The sequence below is a fragment of the Pieris rapae genome, chromosome 1 (genome assembly GCF_905147795.1).
Source record: "Pieris rapae chromosome 1, ilPieRapa1.1, whole genome shotgun sequence".
In the NCBI taxonomy this organism is placed as follows: Eukaryota; Metazoa; Arthropoda; class Insecta; order Lepidoptera; family Pieridae; genus Pieris; species Pieris rapae.
The window spans coordinates 9,540,454-9,560,556 of NC_059509.1; the positions used below are offsets into that span (position 1 = coordinate 9,540,454).

General features: G+C 33.3%; 2 protein-coding genes across 2 annotated transcripts; both read right to left on the reverse strand.

Annotated features, from left to right (window-relative positions):
• Positions 1 to 2,478: 2,478 nt before the first annotated feature.
• On the reverse strand, positions 2,479 to 3,999 carry LOC111000857 (collagenase). Its single transcript, XM_022270450.2, has 5 exons — positions 3,776 to 3,999; positions 3,433 to 3,700; positions 3,113 to 3,202; positions 2,813 to 3,009; positions 2,479 to 2,645 (listed from the first exon to the last, which is right to left on the reverse strand). The coding sequence occupies exons 1-5, from the start codon at positions 3,974 to 3,976 to the stop codon at positions 2,541 to 2,543; spliced, it is 861 nt and encodes a 286-aa protein (XP_022126142.1). The 5' UTR covers positions 3,977 to 3,999; the 3' UTR covers positions 2,479 to 2,540.
• Positions 4,000 to 13,318: 9,319 nt separating this feature from the next.
• Positions 13,319 to 15,387, reverse strand: LOC111000856 (collagenase). The gene is made up of 5 exons (XM_022270449.2): positions 15,159 to 15,387; positions 14,824 to 15,091; positions 14,371 to 14,460; positions 13,846 to 14,030; positions 13,319 to 13,596 (listed from the first exon to the last, which is right to left on the reverse strand). The coding sequence occupies exons 1-5, from the start codon at positions 15,357 to 15,359 to the stop codon at positions 13,492 to 13,494; spliced, it is 849 nt and encodes a 282-aa protein (XP_022126141.2). The 5' UTR covers positions 15,360 to 15,387; the 3' UTR covers positions 13,319 to 13,491.
• Between the last annotated feature and the right edge of the window lie 4,716 nt (positions 15,388 to 20,103).

The following is a 20,103-nucleotide window of genomic DNA, read 5'->3' on the forward strand; positions in this document are numbered from 1 at the left end:
ATTGAGGAATAAATAAATATTGTTTTAATACTTTTTTGTTGTTTCTGATTTGTTCATACCTTAAAACTAATTTAAATGTTTGTACGTAAATGTAATATTGAAACTGCATTTTTAAAAGGGCATTAATATTCTTTTTTCTAATAAATGATAAACCGTTGCATATTGTTATCATATTTATTGTTTAATTTTAAAAATAATAACGAATACGGTAAAGTTTCTTACATGATGTCAGGAACCACTGGCAGTGTTTCTAATTATACAACTACCATTGTATATGTACTACTATTTCCTAAATAAAGGAAATAGAGCAGGAGAGAATACCTCGCTGAAATTCTGCCCCACTTTTTATAATCACTGAGTTTTAGTGTCCAAGAAAATTAAGTAAGGAACTATTACGCCATGCTTCTCTTAGTATATTGAAACAAGATTCCTTTAATCTAACAATTTATTTTCCTACAGATAGATTATATGAATTGTTTAATTTTTAACTTGATGTTACTAAATAGAAACTATTAGGCACAACAAGTAATCAACTAATACTCCTATCAGCACTAAATTAAGCTCTGAGAACACGAAATTACAGCGTTGTATGCGCTGAGATGCAATATTGATCTTGAGAAGCTCGTTAAACTATGTGCTTAATACCTCGATTGTTTTCCTATATATATAGTACAATGTACAAATTATATTAAACTTAGGATCACTTGAGGTTGATCCTACCCGTAGGGCTCTGTCTTTTACATTTGGTGTCTTGGTACAGGCGTCCCGTACTTATTTACATATTAACTGTTTATTTGTTTATGTACGTCAGTAGGGCTTTGGGATCCGTAGGATTGCTAGGTCCTTAAATTTTACACTCTATATATAATTCACATTTCACTGCGAGCCAGCTATACAATTCCAATTAAATTATAACAAATTCATACGTCTGAAACAACTTGAGATTATCCGTCATACTAGTGAAGGTACTTTCATTTATTTAGTCTAGAGAGTCAACATGTCGCGTGTAATCCCATTACAGATATGTGTGTATAGGACGACTTGTATTATTCAACGTCGCTGTCTTTGTGTAAAGAGTATGTCAGTAGAAAATATGTGACGCTGTTGGTATGGAATTGGTTATGGTTGGTGGAATCATTTTCCACACTTAGACTCATAACTGGTCCGTTGTGCATAAAGTTCTGGCCAATTTTGCTAGCCTAGCTCCTTCCAGAAGCCCAGAAGTTTCCTGGGCACTTCCACAGGCTTCTTTGGAGTGTTTGAAGTCCGCACTTCGCGACCATCATTGATGCTGGAGTTCAGCCGATATCTGGCGAATCCAGGTCCACACGAGTCACCATTATGGCCGTGTATATGCATATAGTTATGTTAGGCGATAGGCCCCATTTCACGCCTAGCATCTTTTTGCATTGCTAGAAGGCGATCATTGCTTTATTTACCTTGTGTTCTACGTATTTGTTCCAGACCAGTTTAGTGTAAAAAATTACACCTAAATATTTGATTTCATTCCTAAATTTGAGTTCAGTGTTGAAGAGGTCTAAGGTTTGGAAGTCTGTACGGTCCAACAACTCTTTACGTTTGTAAAGAGTATTAATTCTGTTTTTGATGCTCGAACCCATGCTCATTGGGTATGTACTCATCTAAACGTAGAACGCGTCTACTATCTAATATGAAGGTGGAGGTGGATGGTCCACCAAACTTTAAGTAAAACGTTAAACTAACAAAATTATTACAAACTTTTAATGTGGTTTATACCACATACGCATTTTGTAACTTAAAATTTATTTGGGAAGATCTCTTTTATACAAAATTTCTATATATTATAACGAATGAATATTACGTAGGAAGTTATCTTTTTTTGCAAAGGTTTGCGTTATTTATAGTCTTATAATTCTTGTGTTTATTAAGCCGAAGTTTACAGTATTCGGCGCATAATTGTAACTGTAATTGTTTACCTAAAAAAAATGTAAATCCACGAAATGATACCTCTTCTCGTCTCTTTTTAAAATACCTGTTGATTATTTTCAGATAACTTTTTTTTATACAACAGGGGGCAAACAAATTACAAAGAGTGATGAAATTGTTATTTCTGTCTCCAGTATCGAGACTGATTCGTTATTAATTCATCAGTTTTCTACTTTTGCCCTGAAGCCCTACTGTAATTTGTTTAAATTGTTTCTGTAAAATCAATGTAGATTTTTTTTTCTTAAAGTGAATGGCTCGGGATATTTGATGATACATGTCTTACTCCAGGCAATTCATTTTGAGCGTTAAACAGTTATGTCAGTTACTTTTTTTCTCAAATATCTGTTACGAGGTTTTCAATTCCATATGAGCCTTGTTTTCTTAGAAATGGAAGTGTAAGTATTTACTACTAATTATTTCTTCTTTTCCTTCATGACACGTCACATGGTACATACTTGCAATATTGTACAACTTGATAAATCTTAGGAAGGTCTGTGATATAATAACAAATAATTTATTTCAAGATTATATTTAAAATGTTATAACATGAACATCACATTAATAGCTTGAAGTGCTTAAAGGCGACTGCTGATCCAAGAGCGGAAAGAAGTAACTCTAGCAAAACCTGCTGGGTGTCCACGTGTGCATCCGGAAATATGTCCAAAAGATGTAATACCGATCTAAACAATTAAGAAAAATAAATATATTTAATACTGACGAATAAATAATGAATATTCAATTGAAAATAATGGAATCTCAATTTTGAACGGAACGTTGGTACATTATGCCCATATTTAATACGTAAAACAAGCAAACATGTCCGAATAAAAATTATGTTTTATCTTACCAATGTCCTAGAACTTCCACTGCCAATATCGAGAGGGCCACCAGAATCACCACCACAGGTACTGGCTCTACCACCTTGAGTTTCTACACAAATCACAGAGGAAGCGATAAAGGAAAACGTTCTGCGGCATTCAGCGTTAGATATAACTCTGAGGCTTACGTGTCTTCTAGCAGTGTTATTTGGTATGCCACTTTGAGCTGTAATTACAAGATATGTATGTTAAAAAATTTATAAAACATTCAATATAAAAACTGACTGATTGTTTTTATGATATACAGTAGATCAGAACCAAATACTTACAATCAGAAGTAGCGCCATAACCTGCAGCGGTAGCCCACGTACCAACGTATTCGTTACTGCCAGATGCCAAAGCAATGGGTTGGATATTATCTTCAAAAAAACAAGTCAAATTAGAAGTGTGGCTTAGAAACGACCAGCGAGTACTGTTATTATTATAGGCATATAAAAATTATAATTTATGCCGTCGGTACTTAGTCGGCCCTGATATTAATAAGCAATGTTGACTAAATAGTTACCGTCTATAGATTAAAAGAAATGCAAAGAAGATATAGGAAATATTAAATAAGGTTTTTTTAAAGAATATTTTTGTATTAACTTACTATTGAAGTTGACACGGTTCATTGTGATAACGGCAACGTCATTAGCAGCAGTGTTCGGGTTCCATTGTGGATGCATAACAACATTACTTGTGGTAACACGAGTACCACCTGAGAATAATCTGAGGGATCCCAAAACAACTGTGAATTGACGAGCTTGGTTTCTGCCATCTGACCAACAGTGAGCTGCGGTGACGGCTTTGGTGTTGGAAAGCAGTGAGGATCCACATACAGAGGTCCAGCCACTAGTCAGAACAATCGAAAGACCACCCTAAAAGAATATTTAAACATTTTTCATACTAAACTAATTTAAACATCTATAGATAAGATTTCAATATGAACTTACCAAATGTGGTGTTTGTGTCAAGGATGAAACGGAACCACCAATAATTCTAGATCCATCGAAGTCAATTGCTTCTTCAAGTTGTTTAATTCTAATTGCTTCTTTGATACCAATGTTTTCATGGTAATTAAACGCAGTAGTTTCAGCTACTGGGTTACCACAGGCCGTAGCCACAAGAAAAGCGAGAGCAATAAATGACTTCATGTTGACTTATAGTGTAGAATAATTGGAAATGCATTATTATATACTCCTTTTTTAATCTCGCTCCTGACTTAAAATAAAGATAAGATATACTAATGAGACACATTATATAAAAATTGATTAATTAAAAATGTATTATCTTAATTATAAAAAATCATATTGATAATCATTGTATGTAGTGTTTTATTATTTTCTTTTTAGGAAAATTCATATTTGTGCTCCATATGTAAGACAAAGCAGAAAGCACAAATTTTCTTTTTCTTTAGTTTAAGTGGGAGTTTATCTTTGAGGATTTCTTTCAAGCTCCAAAACTTCTTCCAAGTTGTGGCGATCTGGCTATGCAGTTCTTTGTCGTTCCTTTGTTTCTTAAATGAAACTTGATTTCCAAGTGTAGCCGTGTACATACTCGATTGCTGTTCTGTTAAGCATAATAAGGTAAATGTAAAGTTATTTGTTGCTAGTTTTTCAAATAGGTACTATTTGTAGTCCTATTTTTTTGCTGGCCGTATTTAGGTCTTCTATCATTTCTAATAATTGATTTGGCGTTCCTGAAAAAAATACTATATCGTGTACCTACAAAACGTAGCTAACTAAATATCTCGAATATTCTCTATCAATATACAAAGATTAAGTCAAAACAGATTACATTCAAATGACAAAACAGATTCCAATGATAAACAAAACATTAATAGACTAAAAAAGGAAATAAAATCTTAAATAAACGTCAATTGACACTTAATATTTTTAAGAAAAATCTGAATTGTTACGGCTAAACAAAGTTAAAATCTTTCCGCTTCATTGATGATTCCTCACATCCCTCATAATGAGTACCATAGTAAGATAATTGGGTTCCATTGCGGATGCATAACTCAATTGTCTCTGCCCTTCATGTATACCACAAAAGGTCACCAGCCGAACGATCACGACCAAAATTGTACTAATAATCGTTAATCAGATACCTCAGTAGCTGGTCGATTATAAGTTTCCATTATTTTTGAAATTTTATAGTATCATGTTATGTATAAGTATGATGTTCCACAATCTCACCCGGTAAATGAGATAAGCACTAATGGAGACTGCGCCTGTCTAAGAGACATATTTATTCGCAGTGCTAAAGAGTCCATGTTGAACAGATTGAAGGAGCAACGATCTAAACGGTGCTTTTTCGCGATCAGGGATGTCTGCACCGAACGGGTGAAACTCCAGAATACTTCTATAGGATCATATAACTGTTGGTATTCGTCTATAACTTTAGTTCATTCGTATTTTTTTCTGAAAATCCCCCTTATCAGAATAATCTTTTTCGAATCTTATTAATAGACAATTATCAAACATGATATATTAATTAGGAAATCCCAAATAATTTTACCAAATAGCTATATAAAAATTAATAACAAATGTCTGTCGTAACATGAAGGAACCCTATTAACAGAAGACGAAGTCATCGCAAAATGGTGGCAAGGACACTTTAAAGATCAGGCACTTTATATATGTTAGGCAGACGACCTACCACGTACACATACCTTGGTCAAACACAGCAGCTATATGTAACCTCAAGAATAATAAGGCTCCTAGATTTCACACCATAACTACATCTTAAAAATGGTAAACTCGCTTTTGACGGAAGAATACATTGTCATGTCAAGTCTATGTGGAACTGGAATTGGAACCTGGCTAACATCGTAACTGTTACAATAATATAAGGATATGTTCTTTTAAAATTGAACGCAGTTATTTCGATCAAAAATCTGCAGGTCAACTATAATTTGTAATAAAATTGTATGTTTCATTGTGTTGTGTTCAATTCGAAGTACGGTTTTTTAGTAGTAAGGTATATTTTCGACGAGTAATTTTCTACTTACATAATATCTAGAGTTATTCAGTACAGTTTTTTAAAAAGACGGCAATGCAATAGCGAATCTCCTGGTAATGTGAGGGTCCATAGGTGGCATTATCACTTAACATTAGGTGAGATTCCTACCATACCAATATAACAGGAGGGCCTGTTACATTAAAAAAATGCTATAGCCAGATTTGTATCTGGTACAATTTAAGGTGTATACTATGCTTTATTTAGCAACAAATCTTTTATAGGATATTAATAATATTATAAGGTAGAACTTAAAAATTAGTAAGAGAAATAATAGCTTTATCGATTTGATTTGAACAAGAATTTCCGAACCAAGGGCCGTGATAAAGGTGTTCTATTAGGTAATTATGATATACTGCAATTCCACCTGGTAAATGTGATGGGCCTATTGGAGATATACGCCTTTCTAAAATGCACCTCTTATATTTGTGCCCGTGCAAGAAGAACCACACAACACGCAATGATCCAAATCGTGCTGTTCATAGGGGATATTGATCACATAGGGATGTGATCAATATCTAAATAGTTGTAGGAAATATCGACACAAGTCAGTCTACTAAATTAAAGATAATAGCAGCCAGTGTAATCGGTAAAATCCCACTATCACAGTAATCTGTTTGAAACAAAATACTTAAACAACTATCAAGCATGATAAAGTACTTATGAAACGAATTAAAAACACCCAAATAATTATACTTTCTTCATATATATAAAAATCCCATAATGTGGTCTTTTGATCGTCAACAAGAATATTCGCTCAAAAATACGCGACCAAAAATGGCGCGTATGATCGCGCGCTATGATTAGGTTTAAAGTTACAATTTGAAAAAAAAAAACTTGGTAGAACTTGGGTGAACTTTCATTTCCGTAGACTGGGATCACTCAATAGATGGTATTTTAATATTAATTTAAATATTGCTATATATTAATTTAAAAAAAAAAAAAAAAAGTTGTCAAAGTGACAACATCAAAAATAATATTTTTGAGAATTTAAAATATATTTTAATGAAATAAAATTGTACAATCAATAAACGATTGAAATATAATGCCTGAAAATGAAATGGTTAAACTTTCCAATATGACCCGTCGATTTTTGAGGTTTTTTTGATGGGAGATGGAAGAGGGGATGGAGAAATACCCCCTGTGTCATTCCCAACCTGCGGAAACCCATAGTTACGGAGATATTCATGTTTAAAATTTTAAGGCTAGAATGGTAACAATTTAGAAATGTGTCCCTGAATTTGATAATACTGATTATGTTAGTGTCTCTTTACCTTTAATGGAACACCTCCAAGTTATTTTTTCTGCCGGAGTTCCGTCTAAATATTAATAAAGATTATTTAAACCTGTATAATGTATAGAAATTCGTAAATAAATCGTACATTTTCCATTGCTTATTTTTTTTATTTTCAATTTATCCCTAATGGGAAAGGCAAAGGACTTTAGCCATACAGATTCCATTAGTTATTAGAGACGTGACATTTTGCATCAAAATCGTTTTTTTAATTTGTCGATAGTTTTTTTAGAATAAAAACTTGAATTTTATTCAAATATAATATAAATATTAGTTTTAATATGATAAATATTAGTTTTTATATGATATAAATATTAGTTTTTTATATGTTTATTGATGATTTCAGAAACAGTTCTTAGAAAAAAGAAATTCATATACTAACCTAACCTAACCGAACTAGATAATCATTCGGTTTATGAACGGCTCCGGCGCTACGGAAAACGCAGCCCCTCCACCCTTGCGTACCAAAGCACAGGCATTTCATGCCTGTGCTTTGTTACGGCGGGTGGGGGCTGCTCTTCCTCCGCGCCTCCGATTATTTATATACACTCTAGGGGTAGGGCAGACAAGACCACGTGGATAGTGGGGTGCTCTGATTCGGTGTTGGGTACTTTTAGGTTATTAAATAAAATGTTATTAAAAAAAAATATTCATATACTAACCTAACCTAACCGAACTAGATAATAATTCGGTTTTTGAACGGCTCCGATTATTTATATACACTCTAGGGGTAGGACAGACAAGACCACGTGGATAGTGGGGTGCTCTGATTCGGTGTTCGGTACTTTTAGGTTATTAAATAAAATGTTATTAAAAAAAAATTCATATACTAACCTAACCTAACCGAACTAGATAATAATTCGGTTTTTGAACGGCTCCGATTATTTATATACGCTCTAGGGGTAGTACAGACAAGACCACGTGGATAGTGGGGTGCTCTGATTCGGTGTTGGGTACTTTTAGGTTATTAAATAAAATGTTATTAAAAAAAAATATTCATATACTAACCTAACCTAACCGAACTAGATAATAATTCGGGTTTTGAACGGCTCCGATTATTTATATACACTCTAGGGGTAGGACAGACAAGACCACGTGGATAGTGGGGTGCTTTGATTCGGTGTTGGGTACTTTTAGGTTATTAAATAAAATGTTTTTAAAAAAAATATTCATATACTAACCTAACCTAACCGAACTAGATAATAATTCGGGTTTTGAACGGCTCCGATTATTTATATACACTCTAGGGGTAGGACAGACAAGACCACGTGGATAGTGGGGTGCTTTGATTCGGTGTTGGGTACTTTTAGGTTATTAAATAAAATGTTATTAAAAAAAATATTCATATACTAACCTAACCTAACCGAACTAGATAATAATTCGGGTTTTGAACGGCTCCGATTATTTATATACACTCTAGGGGTAGGACAGACAAGACCACGTGGATAGTGGGGTGCTTTGATTCGGTGTTGGGTACTTTTAGGTTATTAAATAAAATGTTATTAAAAAAAATATTCATATACTAACCTAACCTAACCGAACTAGATAATAATTAAGTTTTTTGATTACAAATAATTAATTTGATCATAAGTTACAAATAATCTATGGTCCATATTGGAAAGTTTAGTAGTATCGATACGTCAAATTTTTAAAACCCTTCACTAATCGATACGTGAAATGGTTGATGTTTGACATCAGTTATTTGTCAAATTCATTGTGTTATGGCGTGTTATGGAATGATATTTGTCCATTTGTATGGAAAGTATAAATAAATATATCTCATGAACCGTAAGTTTCCGCAACTTAATACTTTACAAAACGCTTTCTTATGGTGAGTACTATCTACAAAAAAAATTTGAGCATTCAAATCGACGGGTCATATTGGAAAGTTTATCCAATGAAATAAACAAAAATTTTAAACAAGTAAAATTTTGAGGTGGGGAAAAATGTGAGTGGAAAAAATTGAAAAATTTTAATAGCGAACTATCCTTTTTTCTCTGTGTTTTTGCTTTTGTTTGTGTTTGTGCTTCCGCATTCGCTTCCGCATTATGCATATGTTTTTGCTCTGGCTCTTCGCTGTTGACATCGTGTTTGCTAAGGCTGCCTTTCTTGCAAGTTACCATAATAAGCAGTGATATTGACTTTGAGTTTTATATTTTTTGAGTGTTTATTTTAAGTTCCTTTAGTGTTTTAAATTTAGATTTAAGTTATTTATTTTTTGAATGCAGACCGTGACCCTTTCATATGATGGCACGTCGAACGCAACCCATACATGTACACAGTGCAATGTCATTTAAATCATTAAAAGGCCTCAACATTCACATTACCAAAACACACAAGAAATGCCTTAGTCAAACCTGTTCAATCTCTAAAACCTATCCCATTATTGCGAGTGCGCCCACTTATGTAGCCAACGATCCAAGTCCTTTTCATACATATCTTAGCCATTTAAAAAATAGTATACCAATAGTTAAAAGAATCCCTCGAGGAGCACGAATAACTGTTGCCACACATTTGACAAAATTAATCAAGAAATGTTACATCAACAATTGTACTCAAGACTGGCAGAACCTATTTTTATTTACATACAGCACACTACATACAATAAAAACTGTTGAACAGAATTTATCATTGACACAAAAAATTAAAAATAACTGTGATGTAAGCTCCTTGCCTTCTCTTGCACCTTTAATCAAGCATGATGCCCCTCGTAATCGCAACAAACTTATAGAAAACAAAATTTGTGACGGAGATCTTAAAGGTGCCGCTCGCCTTTTGTTCTCCAACGACGTGCTATCACCAGACACCCCTGACACCCTCCAGGCTTTACGGACAAAACATCCCTCAGCTCCAATAAACCCATATTTTCTCGACCCACCAACAGCAGGTCAAGCATGCCTACACATTCAAAATAAAGATGTTAATTATGCCATTTTATCATTTAAACCTGGTTCGGCATCAGGATTGGATGGGATAACACCCCAACATTTAAAAGACTTAACATCGCATTCTGTGGGTGATGCAGGCGAGCAACTAGTAAATTCGTTAACAAAATTAATCAATTTTATGTATTCAGGTAAAATCAATGCAGAAATTGTTCCCATTCTTTTCGGCGCGAACCTCATTGCCCTGACAAAAAAGGATGGAGGCGTGAGACCAATTGCTGTTGGTTCAACACTAAGACGTCTGGCTTCAAAAATTGCTGTTCGACATATTTTACCAAAATTAAATTCAGAATTTGAACCCGTACAGTTAGGTTTCGGTGTAAAAGGAGGGTGTGAGGCAGCCGTCAATTGATGTAAAAAATGCTTTTAATTCAGTTAATAGGGATACCCTGTTGACGGAAGTAAAACAACATATACCTGAAATATATAATTATCTTCTTCTCAGTTACGCTGATCCAACAAAATTGTTATATCGTACAAATGAACTGTCCTCAGAAGTAGGTTGTCAACAGGGTGATCCCCTTGGGCCTGCAATTTTTAGTTTGGCAATAAATAAAATAATCAAAAATTTAAATTCAAATTTCAACGTTTGGTATTTGGTTAATAGTTAATAGTAATTCCCTTTACCTTTTAGGTTCTCCAATTTTTGATGAATCTATTTTTGAATATATTAATAATTCTATTAATAAGTTTAAAAATTCTGCTGATCGTCTCCTTGAAATTAGTCCGCATTATGCACTTTGCATCTTAAAAAACTGTCTTTTTGTCCCAAAATTTACATATGTGCTCCGTTGCTGCTCCTTTTGGAATCACCCAGATCTTTTGACACAAGTAGACGAGGTAATCAAAATTAGCTTAGAATCGCTTCTTAATATACAGCTGAACGAGCAATCGTGGACCCAAGCATCATTACCAATCCGTTATGGTGGTTTGGGGATTCGCAAAATTTCCAGTGTCGCTTTACCAGCCTTCCTATCTTCTGTCCATAGTTCAGCAAATCTCATAAGTCAAATTTTAAGGGCATCCCCTTCAAACTTTGAGATTGCTGGCTTGGAAGAAGCTAGAAACGCTTTCTTAATTGCATGCCCAGGTCAAAATTTTCCATTTTCTCTAAATTCACAGAGGAGCTGGGACGATATAGACAGTAAAATGACTTATGACAATCTTTTGAGCCGTAGTACAGGTTCAGCACGTGCCAGGCTTTTGGCCGTGGGTACGCATGAGGCCGGCTATTGGCTTCACGCTTACCCTTCGTCAAATACAGGAACATTTCTTGAACCTGACACGCTCCGAATCGCAACCTGTCTGCGGCTTGGGGTACCGGTCTGCGCTCCTCATACTTGTCCCTGTGGCAGTGATGTCGACAAACTAGGACATCACGGACTATCATGTCAAAAAAGTGCTGGCCGCTTCTCGAGACATGCTGCACTCAACGATATCATACATCGGTCCCTTGCCACCGTCAACGTGCCTAATCTACTTGAGCCGACTGGAATTGCTAGAGACGATGGCAAGAGACCGGACGGTATGAGTTTGATTCCATGGAAGATGGGTCGGGTTTTGGTATGGGATGCCACCTGTTCAGACACACTGGCCCCTTCCAATCTTCATGGAACTAACAAGAGAGCTGGTGCGGCTTGTGATGCGGCTGAAAAAGCTAAAGTCTGCAAATACAGGGGTCTAGGCTCTGAATATGATTTTGTCCCATTCGGTGTCGAGACCCTTGGTCCGTGGGGTCCTAGCGCATTAAAGCTTTTTAGGGAATTATCAAAAAGGTTAGTCGACATCACAGGAGAACGAAGAGCTGGCAGCTACCTCGCACAAAGAATTAGTCTAGCAATTCAAAGGGGGAACGCTGCTAGTATCTTCGGAACCTTGCCTAAAGGGACTCCTTTTAATAATATTTTTTAATAATTAAATTTTAAGGCTAGTTATTAGATATTTTTTAGTTTGTAATTGTATAATTTTAACTTATATATTGTATAATTAAGGGTCACTAATAATTTCACTTAGTTTTTGTGTTTTTATACATTTAAATATAAAAAGTGGCTGCCTGCACTTTTTATATTTCGTAGGAGTCTATTATACCGTTGCACTCCCCCAACGCTCAATGTTTTTTTGCCGTAATTGGTTCTATACTTAGGTAGAATTAAATTATGAGGGCGTCGTAAATTATATATTGAATTTGATTTATTTTAGTGAAAGTAATGTTAGTGTGTATATAATCATTAAATTTTTTGTTGTTTATTGAAATAATTGTTTAATATTCATAATTTTTGTTTCTCTGTAAAGTTTTTGTGTAGAAGTTAAGTATGGGTAGTGGAAAAGCAATTTGAAGGTGTGATATGTTACCTTATTGAACTTTGAGATTCCCCAAATTTCAATAACGTAAAGAAGGTGTGATTTTGCCAGATAACTATAATCAAGAATACGAGGAAGGCTTCGAACTATGCGTCTAAGGTAACTAATTTAGTTATTAAATTATGTATATGCGTTGTCCATGTTAAGTTATTGTCATTGTATTACTAATGTATAATATAAGATAATTTTCACTTTTCTTTTCAATTAGATGTACATTATTTACTGTTATAGGCAAATAAGGTGGAATTTTAAAATTTTTAGGTTTAAAAATTAAGTACGAAGTTTTAGCAATGTTAATAGTGAGCAATTTCGACTGAAAACACAAATATAGCTGGTTTCGCATCGTTCGGCATCCTTCCTGCATGATTTATTATTTTAATTTTCTAATACATAATGGTTAATTTTAATTATCATTCGTGATTATTTACAATGCGCCGAAAAATAAATTCTGCGCGATCAAAGACGCGTGTTTTTAAGCGAATATAATTTTTCATGTAGACGACCAGGTGTTTAATTTAGAAAACAAATCAATAGATAACGATCACACACCTTACGTTATATTTTAATTATAAATTGAGGAACCAAATATTGTGTTCTTTCGCAGAATACATATATTGTCGGCTCGCAGTTTGCATAACTATGTGAGTCCGCTTAAGTATGTCCTCTACATTTCAATAACACATGATTAATGGGGTTTAAACATTTTTGCAAATGTAATTGCAACTCTATTTGAAGAATTTTATAGTATTAAAATAAACCTCGTTATTAATGAATTTAGTGAAAAAAAGAATTTACACGCAAGTCCGTAACTGGCAAGACCATAGTAACAAAAACGTAAGAATTAAATGTAATGATCGGCCGAATTAAAATTTAGAAAATGAAAAAATATATTTATTTTTTGAACAAGGAGTAATGCCAAAATTGTATAATTATGTTTTTATTAGGGGTGAGTGAGACTATGAAAAGCCCGTGAGAAATGAATAAACTCGGGTTTTTTTATAGCATATAATGGTAATGAAATAATAACACTAGGTTTTATGATCTCATTTTACAGACGGCTTGAAATCCACGATTGGAAAGAAGTGACTCTTGAAAATGCAGCGGGGTATCCACTTTCACAGCCGGCTACATGACCGAAAGATGTAATACCAATCTGAAAAAACGTGATAAAATTAATTTAAACAAAAATAATAATGGTAACTGTAAAAATATTAAACATATGACACAGTGTAAATACATGTGTAGACAAATGGGTGTTACTTTAAAATATTTAACCTTTTTAGCTGATAAATAAATAATAGAGAAAAAACTTTATTCTCATTACTATCTGACATCGGTTATACTTCTCTCTCTCTCTTTTCTTTGAATATAAAACACATAAAAATAAGTAATGCCATCTCACCAAACTACTGCCCACTGTAAGAGGACCACCAGAATCTCCGCCGCAGGTACTAACTGTTCCTCCTTCGGTATTAACACAGAGAATAGAGTCTTCGATGAATGCGTACGATCGTCGACACTCATCGTTTGAAATCACTCTGAGATTAACTTTTTTCTGAACCGTGTTGGTGGAAATGCCATTTTGAGCTAGAAAGACCGTTTTATGGTTATATATGTTTTTCCGAAAAATGGCTTGATTGAAAAAATAGCATGATATAATGTGGCTACACATATAAAAAACGTGTATTCTCATTTCTTTGTAATATGTATTATAAAATACAGCAACTGGCAATTATAATATTTATAAGTATTTTTTAAAATACTCGCAGGTAGTTTAAGTATAAAAACATTTAACTTTTTTTTCTTTATATGACTTAGACTGCCTCTTATACTTTAATTGTTTGCTTTTATAGTAAGATATATATGACTTTTATTACTTAAATATTTCTACGATAGTATGTTTTAATAAAAATAAAAGTTTACTAACAGTCGGAGGTGACACCATAGCCTGCAGCGACTGCAAAGGTTCCAACGAAGTTATTGTTGCCAGTAGCCATTGAGATGGGGCGAATATTGTCTGAAATGTTAACGTTTCTTTTAAAAATAAAAGTATGTAGTCTAAAGAAATAACCAGATTAAACCCATATTAATATATACTGTCAATATACCAGCCTCTCTTCCGCTAGCTCTTTGAAGCTACATTTAAACAAAGTTTTAACACAACTTGGTTAATTTTTTACTTTAAAAATCAAAATATGGCTGACATTATTGACAAATGGATTGGAAGTACAACAACGCGTATTAAGTTGAAGTAGATAATTTGTTAACCAATCATATTAAATCTAAACGTACATATATCGCCATATAACGTGACGTTTAAATTACAAATTTCAATATTAACTTCTACATCAAAGACTAAAACTTTATAAAATTAACTCACTATTGTAATTAATGTAGTTCATTGTAATGACGGCAACATCGCTGCTCGCTGTACGCGGGTTCCACTGCGGATGCATAACAACGTTAGCAGTGGTAACTCGAACACCACCAGAGAATAAACGCACTGAACCAAAGACAAGTGTGAAGCGACGGGCTTGGTTGTTTCCATCCCACCAGCAGTGAGCTGCAGTGACAGCCTTAGTGTTCGTTAGGAGCGATGATCCGCATACTGAACTCCGTCCACTGGTCAAGGCAATGATAAGTCCACCCTACAAAACAAATCTTAAAGAATCTTTGTAATAACGTGAAACACATAAATTCTTGAAAGATAATTACCAAGTGCGGGTTTTCTCCTAATCTTGAATCACTCCCTCCAATAATCCTGGAACCATCGAAATCTAAAGCTTCCTCAATATGCTTAATTCTTAGAGCTTCTTGGATACCAATAATAGCATGGTAGTTTTCGGCAGTGGTTCGAGCTGCCGGTCCACCGTATGCCAGAGCAAAAAGGCCAGCGAGAACTAACAATGATTTCATTTTCAGCGCAACTAACTAAAGCCGTAGTGTACAGTGCCTTATATTATAATTCGATATTATTATTTATTTGATAAATATATATTTATTAGTATTTTCACATGTGTGTTATCTATTGGAAAAAAATATTTACCGTTGATATGTGAAGTAGGTATCTTAGTTTATAGATAAAAATTATTATTAATATCTAACGCCTTTGATTAAAATTTAGTAGATGGGTAAATAATAATGAAACATGTTTATCAAAGATCTTATTATTTAACGAAATATAATTTTTATTGGACCTGTGCCCCTGCGTAACTCGCCTTTTTAATATACTTCTATCTAAACCTAAAGTCTACCAGTTTATCCAGGGTATCTGATTAGGTTAGGATGAAAAGTTTAAATATTGTTGCGTGTGAGACGGATATATTCCACACTGGCTGACTTCACAGGAATTGTATATATATAATTAGTTATAAAAAGGTTAGGTGTTATATATTTTTGCTTTTTTATATTATGTTTGTAGGTTTATTTTTATATTAATAAGTTTTATTTTTGTAACTTAATAATTTTTGCTAAGAAAGCTTATTCAAAATACTGGTTAAGAATCAACAAACAAATAGTCATTACTGTTATCATTGATATGGTCCATAGTGCATCGTGACGATTGTATATCTATTTATTATCATATGTTGTGCTTGTCGCTGTAGCAATCCTTACACCCGAAGAAAAAGCCGTGTAGACGCAAGAACCAGAGTAAATTGACGAGCTTCGAATGTGCCATCTGTAGAGTAGTAAGCCGCTGTCACAACTTTAGTGTGAACAAGAAAAGAACATCATGCAGACGTTTATCCGTCGGTCAGGAGAACTATAAGATCACCCGGAAAATGCATATAATTATTATATCAATAAAACTAATTATTAGTATTACTATATAATTAGTGTTACAAAACAATAAACGACAAGTGTAAAAACTTTTATTTTATTTTCAACTATAATACTATATATATATAATATATAATTTTCAATTATATACTTTAATATATAAAATTCTTGTGTCACGGGGTTAGTAACCGAACTCCTCCGAAACGGCTCGGCTCATGAAATTTTGTGTGCGTATTGGGTAGGTCTGAGAATCGAACAACATCTATTTTTCATCCCCCTAAATTTTAAGGGTGGTCCACCCCTTAATTTTTTTATTTATCTTTAAGACAAAATTTTTCGTTTTTATTTTTTACGATACACCATACAAAAATACATGCAACCCTAAATTTTCACCCCTCTACAATCATCCCTTATGTTTTTTTTGTTAATTATAAACTTTAATTTTTTGGCACAAAAACATGGCAAAGCAACGTTTGCCGGGTCAGCTAGTATATATATAAATTTTGTAATTGGATACGTGTTCCAATTTAATAATTAATAATTTAAAAACTTCTTTCGATTTTGAGCCATTTACATATTTTTTCGTCTTCATTATATTTCAGGAATGGACTCTGTTAAGTATTTTAGGACATGCCGTAAATCTTAAAAATTAAAGTGGATCGATCAAAATGCCTTCTGTCGTTGATATGATTAAAAAAAATTCACGACTTAATAACAATAAGTTAAATCACTACATATTATAAAACAAAGTCGCTTTCTCTGTCCCTATGTCCCTTTGTATGCTTAAATCTTTGAAACTACGCAACGGATTTTGATGCGGTTTTTTTAACAGATAGAGTGATTCAAGAGGAAGGTTTATATGCATAATAACATCCATTAAATAGTGGAGAAGTACTGTTATTTTTGAGGTTTCTAATGTGATGTCGTAAATAATTACATTTTTTCCGCCTACATTGCAAACGCAGGCTGAACCCTACGAGTTTTATCAAAATAATGCACTAAGTATTGTACATATTGAAAAGGTCTACAGAAAAGTCCATGATGGTATGTATGTGTCTATCTCTTATGGATAACCCACATTTTTATATACAACGTTCACAGATTTTCTGTAGTGTATTTAGTATTAGCGTTGCACCCGTGCGAAGCCGGGGCGGGTCGCTAGTGTATATATATAATGTATGTGTTCGCTCACACTTCTAAAGAACCTGTTGCATAGTATAAATATTTTTTATTTTTACTATTACTTTAATAAATATGTGGGTATAAATGTTAATAATATTACATTACTTAATAAAAAAAAAAGAATTTTCATCTGTAACAGAATTTATGGCTGGTACTAAAGACATGCAGAAAATTACCAATCAATTGATTAATATTCAGTGTTTCCCAGAATAGGAGTGCCGTGCTACCTACAATGCGTGACCCAACGAAATAGAGAGCTGGTTAGTCCTTATTGATTCAGGAATACCAATGTTTCATGACAGTTTTATAATGATGTAATTTCAATAAAACGGTTAGTATAAGCCAAGAAAAGCAATTGATTTAAGCTTTCCGCCGATCTAACTGTTGATTAAAACATACATTTTAATTATATAATCACTCCTATGAAATGAGCATCGACCTACTACTGTTGGTATATTTCCGAATATAATCACCGATTTATAAAGATAAGTTTAATTCTGTTTTATTTTAGTAGATAAAGTTGTTTTTTTATACGATTTTCATGGTAATTGGAAATATATTGATATAAAAATAAAAATAAATGTAATGTAAAAGGATAGTTTTAAAACAATATTAAAACATATAACCAATGTTGCAATGAAAAAAAAACATAATAATTAAGTAAAAAATAGTTATAAAAAGTATTGAATTCCACACAATTTTATTCAATCAAAGATATACAAATGCTATGAATACTAAGATAGGCATTAATGTTTCATAAATATGTATTTTAATTTTTCTGTTGTTTACCAATTTACTTCGAACTACACAGAAATAAATTAAGAGCAAGAAATTAATTTAATTTAATCATGTAATTAATTGCGTATTCTATATCGGTCCTCAATCCAACTTAAGTTTTACAGTTTAAAATATCGGGGTTAATTTTATTCAAGATATTTTGCAAAAACACCAACTATGAAGTAATGCTACAACATATTAATTACTATCTATTCTATATCTTCCTTAATCGTATCATAATCATAAAAATAATGTTTTAATCGTACTGCTTAAACTGATATTAAATACATACGTCAAATCGCTAAATTAATCGAAGTGGGTCCGATACCTGAATATAATATGTAAAACATAGGTAGACTTTATAACTATGTAATAAGGATTCAAGGTGATTGGGTATTTCTTCCTATTGTTTAACTATTTCCCTCTTTTAGCCCGTATATTTCCTGGACCAATCCAAACACGACAGAGTAGGTAGTGAAAGGAACGAGGAACAGGGGCAGCATCTATATAATTCAAGTATTACGCCTGGAGAAAGAAGGGTCACAGGAACTGACAATGATTGTACTAGTCAAGGCGTACATTTTGTTCAGTCAGGCTTTCTTAGTATAAGCGTGATTATTCCCTATGTATGTACGTGCCAAAGTTCGTACATTTCGCTCATTCACAAACGTTATGACTTCCTTTTAATGTACGTTTCCTGGCTGTGAATTTTGATCACTTATAAGCATGACGATTTCATAAGTCGTTGATGTCACGTCCCGAGTGTATAGCTGGACGCAGGCTCTCTCTTCATCCGTTACCATGCAATTAACTTAATCATGGGAGTTACACCCCGAGAGCATTGCCAGACGTAGGTACTCTCCTCGACTGTTAAATTGCACAGCAATTAACATTCTATTATTGCGCTCATATTCTATTGTTATACGCGAGCCAATAATCTTCTATTATTTTAAGCAACCGATGACCCAGGAACCGTACAATGATCGATAGGAATATTGGTTTAATATTTATTTATTTAAAGTTGAAACGTTTATCATTATGACTTACTTTACACATTATATATTAGTAATTACGGTTTTCAACTAATTTGACTTTGATATTTATTAAATTATAATGACAATAGCAGCTGACAGTAACACCATTGCTCTGATATTAATTATAATGACTGAAGTTCCAGGTACTACAGACATCAAATCTGTTAATTTGTAGATCTAATAACATTGGCAACTCGAACTACCCACAAATCTTAACGGTTGTAAACAGTAGGACTTTGCCGTTACGATAATATGAAAACTGAAATAATAATAAAAAAATTGATTCACGTTTCCAATAATTTACGATAGTTTTAATCAGCAACTCTATGCCAAATGTAAGTAATGATTATTGATAGCCAGCCCTGTTTATGGTACTATCACGAAAATCAATGGAAATGATTTTTTTTCTTTTTAAAAGAATTACAAAATATGTATAACTATAAACCATAAAACCTAACTTATAGTCTAAAGTAACGGCTTGAGAATCGATAACGTTTTTATGACGACTAACTGACATAATGCAAAGTTGTAAAGGCTTATACCGACATAGAGAATAAGATGGTAAATGAATGTGATGGTGGTAAATGTAAATTTACGATTAATTTAATTTGTTTTTCTTGACGTTCATAAGTGTACATGTTTACCTAAATGAATAAAGATATTTTGATTTGATTTGATTTGATGAACAGTAGTACTGGGCTACACAATATTTCCACTCGACTCGTCGCCGCTCATACTTGCTCGAAAATGTTTACGGGTGCTGCACGCTGAGACTTTGTACTACATTGGTTTACATGCATGGCTTTTAATCAGTTTTAGGATTATTCCAAATATTCCAACTTAAACCATTTTAAAAGTCTCAGTAACAACGATATTCTTTGAAAAAA